This window comes from Mesoplodon densirostris, chromosome 9 (genome assembly GCF_025265405.1).
Source record: "Mesoplodon densirostris isolate mMesDen1 chromosome 9, mMesDen1 primary haplotype, whole genome shotgun sequence".
NCBI classification, from domain to species: Eukaryota; Metazoa; Chordata; class Mammalia; order Artiodactyla; family Ziphiidae; genus Mesoplodon; species Mesoplodon densirostris.
The window spans coordinates 52,127,902-52,152,043 of NC_082669.1; the positions used below are offsets into that span (position 1 = coordinate 52,127,902).

A 24,142-nucleotide genomic window follows, 5' to 3' on the forward strand; every position below is an offset into this window, starting at 1 on the left:
TTTATGGCCGCATTGGGTCTTCGTTGCTGCGTGTGGGCTTTCTCTAGTTGCCATGAGTGGGGGCTACTCTTCGTTGCGGTGCGCGGGCTTCTCATTGCAGTGGCTTCTCTTGTTGTGGAGCATGGGATCTAGGTGCGTGGGCTTCAGTAGTTGTGGTGCGTGGGCTCAGTAGCTGCGGCTCGTGGGCTCTAGAGCGCAGGCTCAGTTGTTGTGGTGCACGGGCTTAGTTGGTCCACGGCATGTGGGATCTTCCCGGACCAGGGCTCAAGCCCGTGTCCCCTGCATTGGCAGGTGGATTCTTAACTACCAGGGAAGTCCCTGAAATCTATGTTTAACATGTATGAATAGTTTGTTATTATTTATTGCTAAATAGAATTCCATTGTATGGATATACCACAATTTGTTCATCTATTCATCTGTTAATGGAAATTTTGGTTTTCTCCAGCTTTTGAATATTATAGATAAAGCTCTTATGAACATTTATGTACACATCTTTGTATAGACATATGTTTTACATTTTTCTTGAGTAAATACCTAGGAGTGAAATGGCTGGGTCATACGATAAATATTTAGCTTTTCAAGAAACTGCCAAATTGGTTTCCAAAAGAGTCTGCACTCTGTCTACATTTTCACTGAGTATGGAATTCTAGATTAATGGCTCTTTCTTTTTTTTTTTCCAGTACTTTCATGATGTTGGTCCCCTGTCTTCTCACACTATTTCTGATGAGAAATCTGCTGTGATCTATACATTTGTTTCACTACATAATGTCTTTTCTCTGGCTACTTTTGAGATTTTTCTCTCTATCACTGGTTTTGAGCCATGTGATTATAATGTGCCTTAGTTCAGTTTTCTTCATATTTCTTGTGTTTGGGTTTCATCGATCTTCTCGGATCTATGAGTTACTGATTTCATCAAATTTTGAAAATATTAGGTTAGCATATCTTGAAATATTTCCCACCCTCAGCCTTCACCCAGGAAATTCTCACTTAAATTTAAATGCTTGGAGTTTTCTCACAGTTCACAGATGCTCTGCTTATTCTTATTCAGTCTCTTTTCTCTGTGTGTTTCATTTTGAATAGAGTTTATTGCTATATCTTTCAGATTGTTTATCTTTTCTTCTGTGATGTCTAATCTGCTTTTAATTCTATCCAGTGTATTTTTATCTCATACTTTGCAATTTTCAACTCTAGCAGTTCAATTTATGTCCTTCTATATCTTTCATATCTCTATTTAACAAGTTTTAACTTTCCTTTAGTTTCTTGAACACATGGAATGCAGTATAGTAACTGTTTTAATGTTCTTATATGCGAATTCTATCAACTGTGTCATTTTCTGTGTCAGGTTTTTGCAGCTTTCTTTAATCCCTGATCATTTTTGATTAGCTGTCAAACATTGTGAATTTTACCTTTTTAGGTGTTAGATAGTTTTGTATTCCTATAAATATTTTTGAGCTTTGTTCTTAGATGCTTCTATACTACTTGAAAAGAGTTTGAGCCTTCTGGTCTTGCTTTTAAGCTTTATTAGGTGGGACAAAAGCAGCATTTAGTCTGGGGTTAATTTTTCCCCACTACTGAGGCATGACCCTTTTTAGAACTCTAATCTATGCCCTCAGCACTGTGAAATTTTCTTTCTTGCCACTGGGTGCAGGCACTGTATCTCTCCTGCTGTCAGTTCTCTCTGATCCTTTAAACTGGTTGTTTTCTTGGCCTTGGGTAGTTTCTTCACTTTGTGCTGAACAGTATTCACCTAAATACTCAAGGTGGATATGCATCAGGTCTTCATAGTTCTCGCCATGGCACTCCTTCCTCTCTGGTAATCTATTGTGTGAATTTTTGATACCTTGGCTTACCCAGACTCCTATCTCTGTCTCCTTAAATTAGAAAGACTTCTGAACTTTCCCTGGGTTCTCTCTCCCTGCACCATGGCCTGGGAACTTTACCCAAACAGTAAACTTGGGAAATTGTAATTTTCACCTATTTTGTTTCTCCTCTCTCAGGAATTATTATCCTTCATTACTTAGTGTCTAATGTCTTGAAAGTCATTGTTTCATATATTTTGTCTGCTTTTTTAGTTGCATCAGGTGGGAAATTAATTCTAGTCCCTACTGCTCCATTTTGACGAGAACCTTAAGTTGCATCCTTTTTCTTAGGTAGACTGGTCTGTGATTTTGTTTTCTTATCTTGTTGTATGACTTTTTAAATCAAAGTTTTATTAGCCTCATAAAATAAATTGGGTAGACTTCCCTCTTTTTCTATTTTTCAGAACTATTTGTATAAGAGAGGGAATATCTCTTCTTCAGATGTTTAAAAATTTGGTAAGTTTTGACTGTAAAACTAAGTGTGGGATCTGGGAGGGAGAGGAAGTTCCAGACTTGCAATCACTGATTCAATTTATTTAATGGTTGGTTTATTTAGTTTGTTCATTCCTTATGTCATTTATGTAATTTATATTTTTCTTGAAGATTATCCATTTATTAATGTTTCTAATATATTTGAAATTGTCACAGAAATTTTCTATGATCAAAAAAAATGTTACTATGTATATAATTATATTCACCTTTCATTCCTAATACTGTTTTTTATGACTTTTATTTTTTAATATTAATCATTACTGTTAGTTTATTTTTTTCGTATTTTTAAGTATTACCTTTTAATTTTGTTACTCTTCTTGCTTTTTGCTTGCAAGTTTATTATTTTCTGCTGTCATCTTTATTATATCCTTCTATTTATTTTTAGGTTCACTGTGCTTTTTTTCCACTAGTTTTTATAATTTAGCTGAAATGACTTTCAATTATTTTCAACATATTTTCCTCTTAATAAATCCAGTAAGGACACTTGTTTACTGTTTGAAAGTAGCATGTGTTTTCTCTGAACATTTTAAAGGACTTGTTCTTAATCACAAATTAACTGGAAAGTGAGTAGAATTATTGAATATTAGACTTGGAAGCAATGTTTGGGTCCTAATGGTTTCATTTCATTTTTATATTAGTTTTTTTTCAGGATTGCTATCACTAATTACCACAAACTGTGGCTTAACATAATAGAAATTTATTGTCTCACAGTTCTGGAGGCTAGAAGTAAAAAATCAAGGTGTCTGCAGGGCCACACTTCCTCCAAAACCTATAGGGAATCTTTCCTTGCCTCTCAGCCTCTGGTGGTGGCCAATCCTTGGAATTCCTTGGCTTGCAGCTATATCACTCTAGTCTTGGCTTCTGTTTTCACGTGGGGTCCTCCATATGTGCCTGTCTTCACATTATGTTTTCCTCTTATAAGGACACCACTCACATTAGATTAGGATCCACCTTAGTTACCTCATGTTAAGTTGATTACATCTTAACTTGATTACAAAATAAAGTCCATTCACAGGTGCCAAGGGTTAAGACTTCAACATATCTTTTGGGGGAGGGGGCCGGTCACAATTTAACCCATAACAAATAACATAACCCAAAACTGAGACCCAGAGAGGTTAAGGAACTTGCCCAAGGCCAAATAGTTTAATGACTATTAATTACTATTCAGATTTCCCTGCTCATAGGCTTTTCTCAGGTATTACAAGATGTAACCAATTTCGAGTACCTTAAAGGGGAGTTCCATGATAAATATGAACTTCTGGGAAATAAAAATCTTTGCTCATCCACCAGGGGGAGCCAGGCTCAACAGGGCTCCCAGGACAGCCAGGAGTACCGGGAGAAAAAGGAGCTACAGGGAAGAAGGTAACACTGCTTTTCATATTATTGGTGTAAAACTACTGAACCACACTGTATCTTGGTCCTGCAGAAGCTCAAATTAAACCATTCAAGACAAACTTAGTCTTTTCAAGAAAAAAAAAAAATCCCACAACTCAATTTCCTTTTTCTCTTAGTTCAGATAAAAGAGCGCCAATTCAAAGCCTGAGTAGTATCTGACACCCTCTGCCTTCTCTCTGGTATTTTGGCCATGGTATCCTACAGTGACCTAGTCCCTTTGGGATTCCTAGAAAGCACTTTTATTTAAACTTACAGAAAAACACTTTTTTCCCCCCTCCAAAAGGAGAGTCTGTAAATGCATTCAGGAAGTAAGGCTACTATAAAGATTTCCTGAAGTATTCTGAGTTGACATTTGAAATACTCATTTTTCAATATAAGTAGTGGAAAACAGCAGATGGAAAGGCTGAAGGTCTTTCTTGTTTTTTAAAAAAACAAACCACCAAATCTGAATGAAGAGCCAAAAGAAAGTGAGCTTATTGCTTTGGCAATTGGCTGGGAAATTGGAATTTTTCATGGTATTTCAGCTGCTCTGAGCTAAACTGGAGTTTGATATGAATTTATTCAAGTTGATAAACTTCCAACTTAATTTTGAGACTAGAGTGAAGGTCTGGTCTGTATTGGAGGATTGCAGCAGAGACTGCTGGCTGTAAGAAGAGACAAGGTGGGTGTGTACATACTGTCTATGGAGGGTCAGCTAAGACATCAGTGCCATTTTCTCTAGGGAGAAGTGGGGCTTCCAGAAGCAAGAGGCCCTGAAGGACCACCTGGAAAAGGACAACCTGGCCTCAAGGTATGGAATTGACAGTGGTAGGGGAAGGGAAGCAGACTGCCTGAGTTCTGGTCCTGATACTAAGGAGCCATCTTAGGAGAAATTTGATGTTATTCTTGCTATGTCAGAGGTGTTTACTTCTGGCTTAAAATTATGGATACCAGCTTTTGAACTTTTGTAAGGCAGCAAGTATGTATTATTCATTTTCATTTTCCTACCATCTGTCATTAAGTCCCAGCTTAGAGGAAGAGTTCAACACATTTTCTTAATAAACAGCCAAATTGACATTTAAAAAACACATAGTAAGGGAAAAGAAGACTTGAGATACATCAGTGAGATGTCAAAGTCCATAATTTTTTTTTCAAATATTTATATAATCTCACAGAGTAATAAGAAATATAATCTTATTAAGTGGTACTTTCACAACATGGAATATATTTATTTTATACATTGTAGAAATGCTAGTTGAATATCATCTTTAAATGGCAAGATGAGAATATCCAAATTCATCAATAAGACCATTAGTGACATTATCTATAGCCTCTAAGGTGTCAGATGTTCCTGCATTTCTTTTTTTTTTTTTTTTTTTTGCGGTATGCGGGCCTCTCACTGTTGTGGCCTCCCCCGCTGCGGAGCACAGGCTCCGGACGCGCAGGCTCAGCGGCCATGGCTCACGGGCCCAGCCGCTCCGCGGCATATGGGATCCTCCCAGACCGGGGCACGAACCCGTATCCCCTGCATCGGCAGGCGGACTCTCAACCACTTGCGCCACCAGGGAGGCCCGTTCCTGCATTTCTTATGTGCGGTCATCAATGACCATATAAAGATTCTGAAGAATTATATATGAGTAAAGTAAAAATAAAATCCATATACTCATTAGTGTTCTGTTTATAATTCTATTAAAATAGTAATTGATAGCTTAGATGTCTATGTCTTGTGAAAATAATGGCTAAAATTGAGTAGTTAACCTTAAATGTGAAAAACTGACATATATTTGTAGAATTTCAAACATTTTAAATAATTGATTAACCAGACTCTGAGATCTATTTTTGGTGGGATGGGAAGCAGGGAGTAAAAAGATGAACAGAGAATCCCTTTTCAACATGATACAAAAATACTTTTAGAAATAATTGCCTATTAACATTCATGAGAACTAACATTTTCTTGAATATACTTTTGGAAAACAGACCCTTGGACTTATAACTGAAGCTGTGGGAATGAATGATAGCTCTGAGAAAGAGAGCTAAGGTTTGAATCCCACATTTTACAGTAGCTGGAGCAAGAGCATTCAAAACAGCATGAAGATAGGCAGAATGCATAGTAGTACCATGTTAGAGAAACCAAGGAGAAAGGGTTTCAAGAGGAAAGCAATGGGTGGTGTCAAATAGACCAGCAGAGCAAGAAGAATATGCACTGACTGGATCTGTGGCTTTAAGGTGATTCGGGGCTTACGGAAGGCTATTGGAGAAGAGTGGTAGGAATATGTTACATATCCAAGGTATGTTATGGTTCAGTGTTGGCACTTTGTAATAATAGTTGGATTCTTACTGTTGGCTTCTGGGATGATTTAGGTCAATAAGTTCAATTTGGTAGTTAATGGGAGAAAATAAATAGTTGTGGGTAGATCTCATTTCTGTTGGCATTAATAATGATACAATAAGTTATATTCAATATGTGGACATTCAATGGGGTTTTTTTTTAATTACCTGTGTCACTACTCTCGATTAGTATGCATATTAGGGAGTTCTTTGCATGCCTGTGGATTCTACAGGTCACCTTTTCTTCTTAGTGAAGTGTCTGCATTGCCGATGACCTTGGTATAGTCCAGTGGTTCTCAAGGTGCAGTCCCTGGAACAGCAGCACCTGATGCTGCTGTCAGAAATGTAAATTATTGGACCCCAATCCAGACCTATTAAATCAGAAACTCTGGATGTGGGCCCAGCAATCTCCCGGTGATTCTGATACATGCTTAGGTTTGAAAACTGGAAAACTGTGGTATAGTCATTTATGTCATATATATTGAATGGCCTCGGCTACAAACCCCAAGGAGTTCTTTTGCTGAGCTAGGCACAAACTTAGGTATGGTGCCTTGCAGTTGAACCCTAGTGTACGGATAGTTCTGAAATTCTCTGAGGCTTCTGGCTGAAGGTAATACAATTCTTTGGAGGTAGCATTTGTGTACACAATCCTGCTGGGGAACACTAGGCAATTTCTAGCTCTGCACCAGGTTAATGCTCACTCATCTTTCTACCAGTTGAATTATTGGCCTCCTTTGGGAGAAAGAACTAGACTCTCCACTGAGGAAGAAACAAGGCTGGATTTTTTAAATGTCTTATTTTTTGTTTTAAAACTGAAATAGCACAGAAGCCGAAAAACAGCATGACAAATCATTTCTTTTCTGAAACTGACTGTCTGAAAATCATCTGTTAATAGACCAAGGGGGCAAAAAAACTGTAAAGTCAAATCAAAGGCCTCAAAGGAAGATACTGAACATAGAGTTTAGAAAATACTAAATCATACTGAATAAATGAAGACTGAACAATTCTGAAGTCATCCAATCTGCTCAGGAACATCGACAAACCCTGTGCAGCTGAGCTGGGCTTGGGGAACATCACTTTAAAGTAGGTATTCATTGAGAATCTGGCCATGATATAACATTAAGGAGGGTCTGTTAATAGAACAACTATATTTTTATTATAATTTTTGTCAGGGTGATGGAGGAAAGAAAGGGAGCAAAGGAAATCAAGGACAGAGGGGATTTCCAGGGCCAGAAGGACCAAAGGTATGTTTCTTATATTCTCATTTACGCTTTGGGGAGATTGTAATTGTGCCTGGTTTTAATGGAATATTAGATTTCCACTGTTTTCCTCTCAAAAAGTACAAAACAAAAGCCCCCCAACATGAAAAAGGCTTTAGAAACCACACTATTTCAGACCATAATAGAATGGAATAAAGAGATTGCATAAAACATGTGGTCTTCATAGAAATATTTATTCTGCTAGGAGAGAAGCTGTGTGTCAGTCCTCTCTAGTAACAGCAAAATATTCAGTAGTTGGGATAAAGTTAGGACCATAGAAGGTATCAATTCTCTATCATCTTGTTTTGCGGAATAAGAACAAAAAAGTCCCAGACTGGGCGGCAATGCAGTAAAGGATGAAGAGCAGTGCTTCAGAAGGCAGGAGAGTGGGGTTCTCGTCCTGCCCCAGCCCGGAACTTTTGGGGGCCAGTCAACTTCAATCGTAGAAGGAAAAGAGTAATAGTATCTATCTCACAGGGTTGTTGTGAAGACCTAAAAGAGTGAATAAAGAACTCAGCATGGTCAGACTTCCGGGTAAGATGGCGGAAGAGTAAGACGCGGAGATCACCTTCCTCCCCACGGATACACCAGAAATACAGCTACACGTGGAACAACTCCTACAGAACACCTACTGAACGCTGGCAGAAGACCCCAGACCTCCCAAAAGGCAAGAAACTCCCCACATACCTGGGTAGGGCAAAGCGGAGAGATTCCCGCACAGAGGATCGGTGCCGAGCGGCACTCACCAGCCCGAGAGGCTTGTCTGCTCGCCCGCCGGGGCAGGCGGCGCTGGAAGCTGAGGCTCGGGCTTCTGTCAGAGCGCAGGGAGAGGACTGGGGCTGGCGGCGAGAACTCAGCCTGAAGGGGGCTAATGTGCCACAGCTAGCCGGCAGGGAGTACGGGAAAACTCTGGAGCTGCCGAAGAGACAAGAGACTTTTTCTTCCCTCTTGGTTTCCTGGTGCGCTGCTTAAAGGGGCTCCACAGACGGGCGTGAGTCACGACTGAAAGCGCGGAGCCCAGTGACGGGCGTGGGACGCTGGGGCTGCTGCTGCCGCCGCCAAGAAGCCTGTGTGCGAGCGCAGGTCACTGTCCACACCGCCCTTCCGGGAGCCCGTGCAGCCCGCCACTGCCGGGGTCCCGGGATCCAGGGGCAGCTTCCCTGGGAGAATGCACGGCGCGCCTCGGGCTGGTGCAACGTCACGCGGACCTCTGCCGCTGCAGGCTCGCCCCGCACTCCGTGCCCCTCCCTCCCGCCCGGCCTGAGTGAGCCAGAGTCCCCGAAGAGGCTGCTCCTTTAACCCTGTCCTGTCTGAGCGAAGAACAGACGCCCTCCGGCGACCTACACGCAGAGGCGGGGCCAAATCCAAAGCTGAGACCCAGGAGCTGTGAGAACAAAGAAGAGAAAGGGAAACCTCTCCCAGCAGCCTCAGAAGCAGCAGATTAAAGCTCCACAATCAACTTGATGTACCCTGCATCTGTGGAATACATGAATAGACAACAAATCATCCCAAATTGAGGAGCCAGGAGTCAGTGCTGTGCCTCTGAGGTGGGAGAGCCAACTTCAGGACACTGGTCCACAAGAGACCTCCCAGCTCCACATAATATCAAACGGCGAAAATCTTCCAGAGATCTCCATCTCAACACCAGCACCCAGCTTCACTCAACGACCAGCAAGCTACAGTGCTGGACACCCTATGCCAAACAACTAGCAAGACAGGAACACAACGCCACCCATTAGCAGAGAGGTGGCCTAAAATCATAAAAAGTCCGCAGACACCCCAAAACACACCACCAGACGTGGACCTGCCCACCAGAAAGACAAGATCCAGCCTCATCCACCAGAACACAGGCACCAGTCCCCTCCACCAGGAAGCCTACACAACCCACTAAACCAACCTTAGCCACTGGGGACAGACACCAAAAACAACGGGAACTACGAACCTGCAGCCTGCAAAAAGGAGACCCCAAACACAGTAAGATAAGCAAAATGAGAAGACAGAAAAACACACAGCAGGAGAAGGAGCAAGATAAAAACCCACCAGACCTAACAAATGAAGAGGTAATAGGCAGTCTACCTGAAAAAGAATTCAGAATAATGATGGTAAAGATGATCCAAGATTATTTCCCAGATCCAAAATCTTGGAAATAGAATAGACAAAATGCAAGAAACAGTTAACAAGGACCTAGAAGAACTAAAGATGAATCAAGCATCGATTAAAAACACAATAAATGAAATAAAAAATACTCTAGATGGGATCAATAGCAGAATAACTGAGGCAGAAGAACGGATAAGTGAGGTGGAAGATAAAATAGTGGAAATAACTGCTGCAGAGCAAAATAAAGAAAAAAGAATGAAAAGAACAGAGGACAGTCTCAGAGACCTCTGGGACAACATTAAACACACCAACATTCGAATTATAGGGGTTCCAGAAGAAGAAGAGAAAAAGAAAGGGACTGAGAAAATATTTGAAGAGATTATAGTTGAAAACTTCCCTAATATGGGAAAGGAAATAGTTAATCAAGTCCAAGAGGCACAGAGAGTCCCATACAGAATAAATCCAAGGAGAAATACGCCAAGACACATATTAATCAAACTGTCAAAAAGTAAACACAAAGAAATCATATTAAAAGCAGCAAGGCAAAAACAACAAATAACACACAAGGGAATCCCCATCAGGATAACAGCTGATCTCTCAGCAGAAACTCTACAAGCCAGAAGGGAGTGGCAGGACATAATTAAAGTGATGAAGGAGAAAAACCTGCAACCAAGATTACTCTACCCAGCAAGGATCTCATTCAGATTTGATGGAGAAATTAAAACGTTTACAGACAAGCAAAAGCTGAGAGAGTTCAGCACCACCAAACCAGCTTTACAACAAATGCTAAAGGAACTTCTCTAGGCAAGAAACACAACAGAAGGAAAAGACCTACAATAACGAACCCAAAACAATTAAGAAAATGGGAATAGGAACATACATATCAATAATTACCTTAAATGTAAATGGACTAAATGCTCCCACCAAAAGACAAAGATTGGCTGAATGGATACAAAAACAAGACCCATATATATGCTGTCTACAAGAGACCCACTTCAGACCTAGAGACACATACAGACTGAAAGTAAGGGGATGGAAAAAGATATTCCATGCAAATGAAAACCAAAAGAAAGCTGGAGTAGCAATTCTCATATCAGACAAAATAGACTTTAAAATAAAGACTACTAGGAGAGACAAAGAAGGACACTACATAATGATCAAGGGATCGATCCAAGAAGAAGATATAACAATTGTAAATATTTATGCACCCAACATAGGAGCACCTCAATACATAAGGCAAATACTAACAGCCATAAAAGGGGAAATCGACAGTAACACAATCATAGTAGGGGACTTTAACACCCCACTTTCACCAATGGACAGATCATCCAAAATGAAAATAAATAAGGAAACACAAGCTTTAAATGATACATTAAACAAGATGGACTTAATTGATATTTATAGGACATTCCATCCAAAAACAACAGAATACACATTTTTCTCAAGTGCTCATGGAACATTCTCCAGGATAGATCATATCTTGGGCCACAAATCAAGCCTTGGTAAATTTAAGAAAATTGAAAGTGTATCAAGTATCTTTTCCGACCACAATGCTATGAGACTAGATATCAATTACAGGAAAAGAGCTGTAAAAAATACAAACACATGGAGGCTAAACAATACACTACTTAATAACAAAGTGTTCACTGAAGAAATCAAAGGGGAAATTTAAAAATACCTAGAAACAAATGACAATGGAGACACGACGACCCAAAACCTATGGGATGCAGAAAAAGCAGTTCTAAGAGGGAAGTTTATAGCAATACAATCCCACCTTAAGAAACAGGAAACATCTCGAATAAACAACCTAACCTTGCACCTAAAGCAATTAGGGAAAGAAGAACAAAAACATCCCAAAATTAGCAGAAGGAAAGAAATCATAAAGATCAGATCAGAAATAAATGAAAAAGAAAAGAAGGAAATGATAGCAAAGATCAATAAAACTAAAAGCTGGTTCTTTGAGAAGATAAACAAAATTGATAAACCATTAGCCAGACTCATCAAGAAAAAAAGGGAGAAGACTCAAATCAATAGAATTAGAAATGAAAAGGAGAAGGAACAACTGACACTGCAGAAATACAAAAGATCATGAGAGATTACTATAAGCAACTCTATGCCAATAAAATGGACAACCTGGAAGAAATGGACAAATTCTTAGAAATGCACAACCTGCCAAGACTGAATCAGGAAGAAATAGAAAATATGAACAGACCAATCACAAGCACTGAAATTGAAACTGTGATTAAAAATCTTCCAACAAAAAAAAGCCCAGGACCAGATGGCTTCACAGGCGAATTCTATCAAGCATTTAGAGAAGAGCTAACACCTACCCTTCTCAAACTCTTCCAAAATATAGCAGAGGGAGGAACACTCCCAAACTCATTCTCCGAGGCCACCATCACCTTGATACCAAAACCAGACAAGGATGTCACAAAGAAAGAAAACTACAGGCTAATATCACTGATGAACATAGATGCAAAAATCCTCAACAAAATACTAGCAAACAGAATCCAACAGCACATTAAAAGGATCATACACCATGATCAAGTGGGGTTTATTCCAGGAATGCAAGGATTCTTCAATATACGCAAATCAATCAACGTGATACACCATATTAACAAATTGAAGGAGAAAAACCATATGATCATCTCAATAGATGCAGAGAAAGCTTTCGACAAAATTCAACACCCATTTATGATAAAAACCCTGCAGAAAGTAGGCATAGAGGGAACTTTCCTCAACATAATAAAGGCCATATATGACAAACCCACAGCCAGCATCGTCCTCAATGGTGAAAAACTGAAACCATTTCCACTAAGATCAGGAACAAGACAAGGTTGCCCACTCTCACCACTCTTATTCAACATAATTTTGGAAGTTTTAGCCACAGCAATCAGAGAAGAAAAGGAAATAAAAGGAATCCAAATCGGAAAAGAAGAAGTAAAGCTGTCACTGTTTGCAGATGACATGATACTATACATAGAGAATCCGAAAGATGCTACCAGAAAACTACTAGAGCTAATCAATGAATCTGGTAAAGTTGCAGGATACAAAATTAATGCACAGAAATCTCTGGCATTCCTATATACTAATGATGAAAAATCTGAAAGTGAAATCAAGGAAACACTCCCATTTACCATTGCAACAAAAAGAATATAATATCTAGGAATAAACCTACCTAAGGAGACAAAAGACCTGTATGCAGAAAATTATAAGACACTGATGAAAGAAATTAAAGATGATACAAATAGATGGAGAGATGTACCATGTTCTTGGATTGGAAGAATCAACATTGTGAAAATGACTCTACTACCCAAAGCAATCTACAGATTCAATGCAATCCCTATCAAACTACCACTGGCATTTTTCACAGAACTAGAACAAAAAATTTCACAATTTGTATGGAAACACAAAAGACCCCGAATAGCCAAAGCAATCTTGAGAACGAAAAATGGAGCTGGAGGAATCAGGCTCCCTGACTTCAGACTATACTACAAAGCTACAGTAATCAAGACAGTATGGTACTGGCACAAAAACAAATATAGATCAATGGAACAGGATAGAAAGCCCAGAGATAAACCCACAGACATATGGTCACCTTATCTTTGATAAAGGAGGCAGGAATGTACAGTGGAGAAAGGACAGCCTCTTCAATAAGTGGTGCTGGGAAAACTGCATAGGGACATGTAAAAGTATGAGATTAGATCACTCCCTAACACCATACACAAAAATTAGCTCAAAATGGATTAAAGACCTAAATGTAAGGCCAGACACTATCAAACTCTTAGAGGAAAACATAGGCAGAACACTCTATGACATAAATCACAGCAAGATCCTTTTTGACCCACCTCCTAGAGAAATGGAAATAAAGACAAAAATAAACACATGGGACCTAATGAAACTTAAAAGCTTTTGCACAGCAAAGGAAACCATAAACAAGACCAAAAGACAACCCTCAGAATGGGAGAAAATATTTGCCAATGAAGCAACTGACAAAGGATTAATCTCCAAAATTTATAAGCAGCTCATGCAGCTCAATAACAAAAAAACAAACAACCCAATCCAAAAATGGGCAGAAGACCTAAATAGACATTTCTCCACAGAAGATATACAGACTGCCAACAAACACATGAAAGGATGCTCAACATCTTTGCTCATTAGAGAAATGCAAATCAAAACTACAATGAGATATCATCTCACACTGGTCAGAATGGCCATCATCAAAAAATCTAGAAACAATAAATGCTGGAGAGGGTGTGGAAAAAAAGGAACATTCTTGCAGTGCTGGTGGGAATGTGAATTGGTACAGCCACTATGGAGAACGGTATGGCGGTTCCTTAAAAAACTACAAATAGAACTACCATATGACCCAGCAATCCCACTACTGGGCATATACCCTGAGAAAACCATAATTCAAAAAGAGACATGTACCAAAATGTTCATAGCAGCCCTATTTACAATAGCCCAGAGATGGAAACAACCTAAGTGTCCATCATCAGATGAATGGGTAAAGAAGATGTGGCACATATATACAATGGAATATTACTCAGCCATAAAAAGAGATGAAATTGAGCTATTTGTAATGAGGTGGATGGACCTAGAGTCTGTCATACAGAGTGAAGTAAGTCAGAAAGAGAAAGACAAATACTGTATGCTGACACATATATATGGAATTTAAGAAAAAAAATGTCATGAAGAACATAGGGGTAAGACAGGAATAAAGACACAGACCTACTAGAGAATGGACTTGAGGATATGGGGAGGGGGAAGGGTAAGCTGTGACAAAGTGAAAGAGCGGCATGGACATATATACACTACCAAACGTAAGGTAGATAGCTAGTGGGAAGCAGCCGCATAGCACAGGGAGATCAGCTCGGTGCTTTGTGACCGCCTGGAAGGGTGGGATAGGGAGGGTGGGAGGGAGACGCAAAAGGGAGGGGATATGGGAACATATGTATATGTATAACTGATTAAATTTGTTATAAAGCAAAAAATAAAAAAAAAATAAGAAAAAGAACTCAGCATGGTTCCTGGCACATCGTAAGTGTTCAGTACATGGAATTATTCAGAGAGGAAAAAATCAGTATGTGAAATGGAAAGTAGGGCATATATGTCCTGATAAACTGCCCGAGACAGGGTGCTGAGGAAGAAGTAAGGAAATTGTGAAGCAAGAAGTTAGATACGTGTCCTGACTAAGCAGGAGAGAATATTGAGGTCATCTGGATGTGCTCATGGCTCTAGGAAGACGCTAATTGTAAGAAAGAAACAGGGAGTCTGTTCAAGGACCAGACTATTAAAGAACAACTAAAAAAAAAGGGTACCAGCAAGATATGAGCAGGTACAAAAAAAAAAGGCATCCCCTATAGACCAGTAATTCTTAAACTTCCGTGTCATCAGTATTGCCTGGGAGCTTGTTACAAACCCCTGTTTCTTGGTGCCATGCCTAGAGATCTGGATTTAGCATGTGGTTGGGTCCCAAGAATCTGCATTTCCTAAATAAGTGTCTTCTGCTGCAGGTAGTTCAAGGAGCACATGATGAGAAAAGCCATTATATAGGAAATGTGTTGGATTAGTATTAACAAATGTGATTACTCTATGTCTTAGTTACGCTGACTCAACGTGAATATTTTTCTGTGTTTTGAAAGGAAGTTTTTTCTGATAAAGAATTGCCATATTTCAAAACATACACATAAATAAGGGTCTTTAAAAGAATTGCAGGGCTTCCCTGGTGGCGCAGTGGTTGAGAGTTCACCTGCCGATGCAGGGGACACGGGTTCGTGCCCCGATCCCGGAAGATCCCACATGCCGCGGAGCGGCTGGGCCCGCGAGCCATGGCCGCGGAGCCTGTGTGTCCGGAGCCTATGCTCTGCAACGGGAGAGGCCACAGCAGTGAGAGGCCCGCGTACAGCAAAAAAAAAAAAAAAAAAAAAAAAAAAAAGAATTGCATACTTTCTATGTATACAATTTTGTATTTAAAAGTAATTGGCTTCTCTTAAAAAAAGAAGAATAGATTAAATCTAGAAGCATAATTTTGCTTCATCTGGTTTTAGTGATGTTTTAACAGGTTAATGTTTTATCCCTTTGCCATGGGATTGAATAGGGTGGTTATCTGTTGCCAGAACCCTGGCCATGTCCTGTGCCATTGCCATACAGGTTTGGAATTAAGGACTGGCACATACAGGCCTCGGCATCACTTGGCCCCAGCGGCCAGTGTGCTCAGCCTGTTGGTCGTATTATGGAATCAGCACAGTGGGAGGCCTCAGCTGTGAAGATGGAGGTGGCTCAGGGCAGGAGTCATCATCAGTGAGTCTGATTGATAGAGTCCCTCCTGGAGGAAGCAAGAGGACCAAATAGTCAATTTTGTAAGGCAGGAGGAGGCCAATGTTTTGGTAAAGGTACAGTGAGCAAATATTTTAGGCTTTTTGGGCCAAGAAGCAAAATTGAGGATATTATGTGGGCACCTATTTAACAATCATTCAAAAATGTGAAAACCATTTTTAAATGATTGTTATATAGGTGCTGTACAGTAGAAATTAACACAACATTATAAATCAAACATATTCAATAAAATAAGTTTAAAAAACAAAGACAATTGCTTTGCACAGTGTTTTAAAGTGCAGTAGTGGTACTTATATCAGAATCACCAGAGGTGCCTCATAAATATTCATATTCCTGGGCCCAGCCCCTAGACCTATTGAAATAAAATCTCCAGGCCTGAAACCCTGGACCCTATATTTTACCAGATTTCTCTAATGATTTCTCTGTTTCCTAAAATTTGAAAATCACTGATCTAGAACCAGGTAGGACAGAGACATTGCTTGTTGTTCCAGACTGAATCTTTACTGAGACTCATCCTGAGACCAAAAAAAAAAACAAAACAGAGAAATGTTTTAATTTTCCTGTTCAAAATTTCATTTTTTTAAAACATAAACTCTCTACTTTTAATAAGGGACGTGAGATACCACACAATGGAAGACTGATATACTGTGGACCATAAAATAAAATAACAAAGGAAAAAGTTATAAACTAGAAGGAACATTATTTACCTACCAAGTGTACTCAAAAACTTACACTAAAGGTATTTGTTATAATGGAACAAATATTTCCCTCTAAGCTTCCTGGCACACAAACACAAAAGTGAATCACCACGAATTGCATGATTTTTATTAGCTAAGAAAAGGATGCACGAGAGAAATTTCCTATTACTCAGCAATTAACTGAATGCATTTATTAAAGGGAGTGAAATTTTAACCATCAATAACTTTAGTAGTGGTTTAACAAAGATGCTCAAATATTTTCACATTGGTCTGTGAAACAGGTCACAATACTTTAAAATGCTAGAAATACATTTTTATATTTTTTAATATAATTCCTGTATATGGTTTCCTTGTTTGACATGTAATGAGTATTCTGCTCTTTTTTTAGGGTGATCCAGGGATTATGAGCCCTTTTGGGATGGCTGCAACATCAATTCCTGGACCACCTGGGCCAAAGGTATGCATTCTTGGGAATAGTTTTTTTCTTTTACTTGGGTCTTTGGCAGTTGGAGTGGGGAAAAGATTCATGAAACCAGTGAACTAGAATTTCAGTTTTGGAAGAACCCAAAGATATTATATAGCTCAACCCTGATATTTCACAATTAAGCAGATGAAAGGCCAGCAGCAAATTTAAGATTAGAAACCAGATTTCTTACTCCTGGTCTTGAACTTGTCACTTTACCTTGAACTACCTCCCTTAAATCCTAGACCCTAAAGCATGTAAGAATTTATTGAATTTGTTCAGAATAATCTGCTAATCAGAAAGTCTGGCAGAAAAGAAATCCACTCAGATGTAAGAGCAATTCCTGGGCGTTTTCAGAGTCTAAATATTTGAGTCTAGAGAGCCACCTATTATTTCAGTGGCCTTTCTCTGAATAGCTTAGTAGTCTTTACTGACAGTTTTTATTTGCTTAAGATTCGAAACTCCCCTCAAATACATTAGAAGATGTACTCTCTCAGGATCTGATTCTAATAGATTAAGCCCTTTATAACTGGCCAATGGCTTTTTTGCTCTGTGCCATTATGGTTTCTCATAAAATCTAAAGCCTGAAACTGTGAACATTATTTGAAATGTACAGGGAGATACAGGAGGACCTGGGTTTCCTGAATTTAAAGGAGAACCTGGAATTGCTATTCAAGCACCAAAGGTATCCTTTTTTCATGTTCTTTCGTTGTTTTTTTTTTTTTTCCTGTATGTGAGAGAAGTGAAAGTAGATTTAATGCATCATAAGTTGATGATTGTGATTGTTCTACTTGAAGTCTCTACGTTGATGAACTGAAATGTAAGAATACACTATTCCCTTTTTAAAAAATCAAGCTAGCAGATCATTTATTTTTCATAAATGTGGGGGAGGATAGCTCCTCTGGTAAAATATTTGCTGACTAAACAGTTGATTGAAAATGCTTTTTGTAATATCTTTCATATGAGATTATATGGCCTCTAGCCTCCTACATTTACATAATAATGGCCACTGTATCTCTTCTATAAAACATTGTCCAAAAAGTTCATGTTTGGAAACTTTACTGAATCAGATTTCCCTGCTTTGTTGTCCATCATTCAGAGTTATTTCAAATGAAAATGCAAATAATTATAGGAGAAGACAGCTTTTAGTAATCAACACTTTTTTCCCATGGCAACAAAGTACCATTTCCCTCCTCACATAAAACCCAGCATCAAGCAAAATTCTACATTCCAAATGTCAACAAGCACATCCCTGTTTATGAGAACAGGCTTTAGGGCTCCATAATCAGCACTTATTAAATTAGTAGCATGTTGTTATGTAGCTTTGAAGCTGGCTTTAGTTTATCAGATTGTCTCTTCTAGATGAAAGGGTTCAAGTACTAACGTCAGTGATTTTCAAACTTCAAAAAAGAAAACTTAGAACCATCTTTGAAATATAATGCAAAACCTATTATATACTGACATAAGTTGGAGTGGTTCTTTTTGAAGGATGAGGTAAGATCCTGACCTCTGCTGTTCTTAATCACTTTAAGAGTCCTCCTTCCTAGGGTGATGATCTTCTGGCTTATTTGAGACAGAAGAGGTTTCCGGGATGTGGCATTTTCAAGTTAAAACAGAGAATGTCCTGGGCAAACGAGAACAAGATGGTCATCCTACTGCCCAGACTCTGAGGCACACAGGAACCCAAGATATGTAAATATTCTATGGAAAACCAAGTTATGTAGGACTCAAGGAAAAAATTCCAAATTTCCTAATGCTAAAACTACAGATATGACCTCAATCAAGAACATTTGGGTGACATTTTTCATATTGTTTGATAACTTCATGAATCTGTGTATTCCTAGGTCCGTGATTTAAAAGTTACTTCTCTCTACTTATACTATTCTTTACAATAGAAATAAAATCTAATTAAATGTGCAGCCGGGGTTAAAAAGCTCCACCTGTTTTCTACTGATCATTATTAGGCATCGTTGGTGATAGTATTTAAAGTTATTTGCCTCTTCAATCAATTTTCTAACCCCTTGGCCTCTAATGATACTCTTTCTGCCATTCTCCCTAATGCATTGGTTTTTAAGCTCTTGGAGGGTTAAATGTTTGATAAAAGTTTTGGCATGTTAAATTCAGTTTTGTGTATCACTTCAGGGACCTCCCAGATTTTTTTGAAAGCCCATTTCGAAACACCTGATTAAGATTTCTACCCTAATTTCTGTTGAATGAGAGAGACACTTCAAAGTGAATCACTCTGCAAGACATTTTCTTGAAGCCAGTGCAGAAAGACCAGGTGGCAAAATTCCATCCATAGAAATACTGTGAGGCATCCAAAATAAAAATCTGAGCAAGAACACTGCCCTTTCCCCACCCCCATTAGCATTAGAAGTAACAAGCTAACTGAAATTTTTGTAGGAGAGAGGACAAAGATCCCCAGGAAAAAAAATGTTCAAAAACTATGAATGTTTCAATGGCTTTCCCCCCACTCTGGATGCCAGAGGATAAAAAATAACAGATGCTGATAATTTGTTATAGGCTTGGAACTTAGAAATGAAAACTGAAAGTGAATTTTGTTACCAATTTTTTTTCTTTCAACTTAACCAGGGAGCAGTTACTGCTTTGTTTTGTTGCTGGCCTGCTCCTTATGTAAGCATGCAGAGAAATGGGCATCTTATTTTAGGACCTGTCCCATAGAAAATATTTAGCATTTTAACCTTGAACATAATTGGAATAGGATAATAAATTGCTTCTGAGAAGCGACCAGTTCCTTAGTGGGGAATACACCAAAATTCACCTCTCCAGAACAATTTGTTTTTTCTCTGTCATACAACTTTAAGAGATCACCTTGGGTTTTTGTTGATGATAAATAGTACCTTAAGTGTTTATAAGTGGCCACATGTTTACTGAAGATCGTTCTTAAGAACGTTAACCACATAAAGCCAGTCTCTTTGTTTTAACGGGAAATAACAGCTATTGCATTCATGATTTTCAAAATCAATTTAACTTTCTTGTTGCTTAAATTGCTTAAATAACTTTTTTTCCCTATCATTCATTCACAGGAGTCGAATCAGGAGCAGTTTTGGGGAGTTAGATTTTGGACAACACTTTGGCTTGGAATAATGGCACTTTGATTTCAGTGTTTGCTTGCATGTAATATAAATATTAAGAATCCTGATACTTCTTCCAATCTTGGAAAACAAAGGTCTATTAGTAGAGTTTCCTCCTAATGTGGAAAAACATAAATATTTAAAAACATGAACAGCTCTTTATCAAAATAATTGACGTGTATTGACAAGGGCCATTGTAAGAGTTATCACAGCAACAGAACGGAATGTGGTATAAATAGAAATGTTTTAAATATAAGTGTAGTAGACTTACAATTAATAAATCTTCTCTGGTAAGAGTTTTCCTCTTTTTCTCCATTTTAATTTAGCCAGAAATTTCTCCAAGTTCTATTTGTACAGAGAACTCTAATGTTCAAATGGCAACAATTCTCCTTCCCTATCCTCTATATAAGAGGTCAGTAGTTGCTACTAAAAGTTTTTGATGCCCAAGGTCATCACGGTAAAGCAGTATTTATAACTTTTTCCTAGGTCTCAGGATATGAACCACAAACTCTATGTCCTATTCTTTTATAAAGTGTTTTTTAAAAATTAATCTGTTTTTAATTTTTATTTGAGCTTATTTATTCCTCACCTAATTTGGGCCCCATTGAGGAAGATAATAGATGTAACATAATAATAGGTAACCTACAGTATCTTATCTTATACTTAAACCTTTACTACATATTCTTCTCTATTCTTCTCACATGATGCTTACTAAATTTTCTCATTTATACTTCCTGATTTATGATGCATTAAAAATAGGTAATTTTTAAAATTAAAATATCAGCAACTAGCCTTTTTCTAATGCCCATGAAGTGTGTTTCCCATAGAGGACTTTGTAATGGTTCATATATATTCTCTACACTCATTCCATGGGTAAGACTTATGAGGAGATAAGGAGCTACCATATTTCCTTCTAAAATTTTTCAAACCATTCCTTTGCATTTATCAAATCCACCTTTGGCATGTTGAGTTGGTTTTGTGCTTAAGTTTTGCCAGGTGTTTCACAGTTTAGTCTTATGATATCTCCTGGTGTTGGAATTTACCCAGGGTGCCCAAGGCCTTCGGGGACCAGTGGGCACTCCAGGACTCAAAGGTGACAGCTATCCTGGTGTGGCTGTAAGTGTGGACATTGCTTTTATTTCCTTCCTTCCTCTCTCCCTCTTTTCCTCCTTTCCTTTCCCTTCCCTTTCCTTCCTTTCCTTTCATTCCTCCCTCTCTCCTTTCCTCCCTCTCTTTCTCCCTTCCTCCCTTTTCTTTTCTTCTTTCTTTCTCCCTCCTTCCTTTCCTTTCCTTCCTCCCTTCCTTCCTTCCTTTCTGAACACTGCACACAACAAGGTTGCTCCAAGGTTGCTCCCTCTCTCCCTTATTATGTCATCTCAGGGCCCTGGAGGATTACCAGGACCCCCTGGACCAAGGGGTTTACATAGAGAGGGAGACACTGGAGCAAAGGTAAGACTTTAAAGTAGGTAACAGTAGCTTTTAAAAATGTACCTTTAGTTTGGTAAAGGTGAAAATCTTTATCAGACATGATAGAAGAGGAGAAGCATCTACAGAATTGATCAAGTTACTTTTCCTCATCTATGGACTTCCTGGGCCTTGTACTCACTTGAACATGTAGATTAACTTTATGGTTTTTGGTAGTAACTCTCACATTCCTTTGCTGCCTTGTCTTCCTGTACTAAGAACAGACTTTGGTTCAGATCCCTCCCCTCTCTGGCCATGCCCCTGCCTAAGTGCTCTCATTCAATATCATGGCTTTAACCACTATCTGCACACTGATGGCCTCCAAGTTTCTATCTTCCCTCCTCTAAGCCCTGCTTTCACACGTCTAGTTTCTTACCATACATCTCCTCTTAGATTTCTCACAGACAACTCTAACCTAACATCCAAAATAAAGCCTTTGATTTTCACTCCATAAGCCTGGAAATGGTGCTACCAAGCACCCTTTGCTCATGCCATGATACCTGAGTCATTCTTGGTCCTTCCTTTCCCTCTCTTCCCTCCCCGTGTAGGCCTATGGTAAATCCCATCAGTTCTACCTTCAAAATGTATCTTGCTTCTGGCTGCTTTTCTCCTGCTGCTTCCATCAGGCAGCCCACCATTATCTCTCACCTGGGCTCTTCAAACCTCTTCACTGGTCTTCCCTCTTCCACCTCTGCCCTTCTATTACCTAGCAGGCAAATTGATCTTTTAAAACCATAAATCAGATCACATCCCTTTCCTTCTCAAAAAAACTCTCTAATGGCTTCTCTTTATACAGAGAACAAACTCCAAGCACTTTCCATGGCCTCCAGGGCCCTTCACAACTTGGCTGCTGCTCCTGCCCCTTGCTCCCTTGCTGCCCACCTCTAGCCACACTGGCCTGCCCTCCTTCAGCTCACTCCTGCTTCCAGACCTTGGCTTTGTCAGGATAGCTCCTTCTTCAGGTCTCAAATCTTGCCTCCCTGTCCGCCACACAAAAGGCAATCCTCTCTCCCCACCCCCATCACTGTCACGCCCCCCAGTGTGTTTCCTCCATAGCATGCAGCATGTCTGAAATCATCTTGCTTATTTACTGCTCTGCATACTTCACAAGAGTATAAATTTTCCTCCAGGCCGGCTCTTTGTCGTACTAACTTCTTGGACCAGAACTAGATGTGCTACCCAGTAGGAACTCTATAACATGTTGAATGAATGGAAAATGAATAATCAGCGTTACCCTACAGAGTGAAATTCTCCTTAGAAATATACCTACTCACTTAGTTTTTCAAATGCTTTCAGGTCATTAGAGAAAGAGGTTGTAAGTGCCTAATGTCAACATTTTGTCTTGAGTTTTTGGCCTCTGCCCCAGCACTTGGGAGTGTTGACACCTTGACACTGCTTCTGTACAGTGGGGCAAGTACCCTTTTGGCCTCTCCCAGGTAGAATGAAAGACAGGAGACCCATCACACTCAATTCATCTCTAAAGGAGATCTTGATTCCTGCCCATCTCTCTGTGTTAGGGTAATCAGGAAGGTCAGGGAGACGTGTCTAAAAGTGCTGAGTAGGCTGCGCTGAGGACAGATGCCCTAGGTGCTTTTGTCAAGGTTCTGGCTTGTCTGACTCAGGACTGAATCTGATCCTCATTTGAATTTGGGTATTGAAATATTCTTTTATCTTTAAGGCAAAGTGTCTGTCAAAATGTTAAAATTTAAAAATAGAAAGAGGAACTTCAATATGTAAACCGCATTACTTTCTGCTGAGCAAAACATTGGTAAAAACTTTTGTTTTTACACTAAACATTCCTTTAGTTATGGAACTAGAAGCTTATTCCTATTCAAAATAAGGCATGTGTTAAATATACTGGAATGCATTTGTATTCCAATGGAAGCATGTAACCATTTACATTTCCACAGAGTAGATTATTATAAATATTTTATGTAAGTATACATTGTATTATATTAAATTATACCATCGCGTTACTGCTTTACATTTAGCAGTAATAATAAAGACAGGTACTTAAGCACAGATAGTGAGCACTTAAAAATTTGACTCTTGTGGGCTTCCCTGGTGGCGCAGTGGCTGAGAGTTCACCTACCGATGCAGGGGACACAGGTTTGTGCCCCGGTCCGGGAAGATCCCCCATGCCGTGGAGTGGCTGGGCCCGTGAGCCATGGCCACTGAGCCTGCGCGTCCGGAGCCTGTGCTCCGCAACGGGAGAGGTCACAACGGTGAGAGGCCCACGTATTGAAAAAAAAAAAAAAATCGACTCTTGTGCATGTTCCACCATGTCAGGTTATTTAACATGCAGACTAAACATTTATTAAATGAGTTCATTTATCATTTCCCTCTAAAAGTCCCTTGTATTTTTTTCATACACATTTTAGGGGGAAAAATCACAGGAAAAATAAAATGTTCTTTCAAAATTTTATCCTGCCGATTTTCTGTTTTTGTTAACAGTCAGCATGTTGTCAGAAGATGCCTTAAGCGAAACTCATATTCCCTCTGCTAACTCACACAGGAGGCTGAGTGGAAGCAGTAGCCTCCAGCTCACGTCTACTGAGGGGAGATGGGAACACAAGTGAGGACCTGCCTCCATCCCGCTGCCTTCTCCTTCTGTTGCCCCTTCCTGTGGATGCTGGGAAAATGCATTACCCTGGCCCTCTCTAGCCCTGGAAGG

General features: G+C 39.3%; 1 protein-coding gene across 1 annotated transcript in view; it reads left to right on the plus strand.

The window, feature by feature from the left end:
• Positions 1–24,142, plus strand: part of COL28A1 (collagen type XXVIII alpha 1 chain) — a 173,497-nt gene that overhangs the window by 65,110 nt on the left and 84,245 nt on the right. Inside the window, 7 exon segments of the mRNA XM_060107715.1 lie at positions 3,642–3,713; positions 4,468–4,536; positions 7,226–7,297; positions 16,835–16,903; positions 17,526–17,594; positions 21,052–21,120; positions 21,385–21,453. Of these exon segments, the coding sequence (XP_059963698.1) occupies positions 3,642–3,713; positions 4,468–4,536; positions 7,226–7,297; positions 16,835–16,903; positions 17,526–17,594; positions 21,052–21,120; positions 21,385–21,453 (489 nt within the window).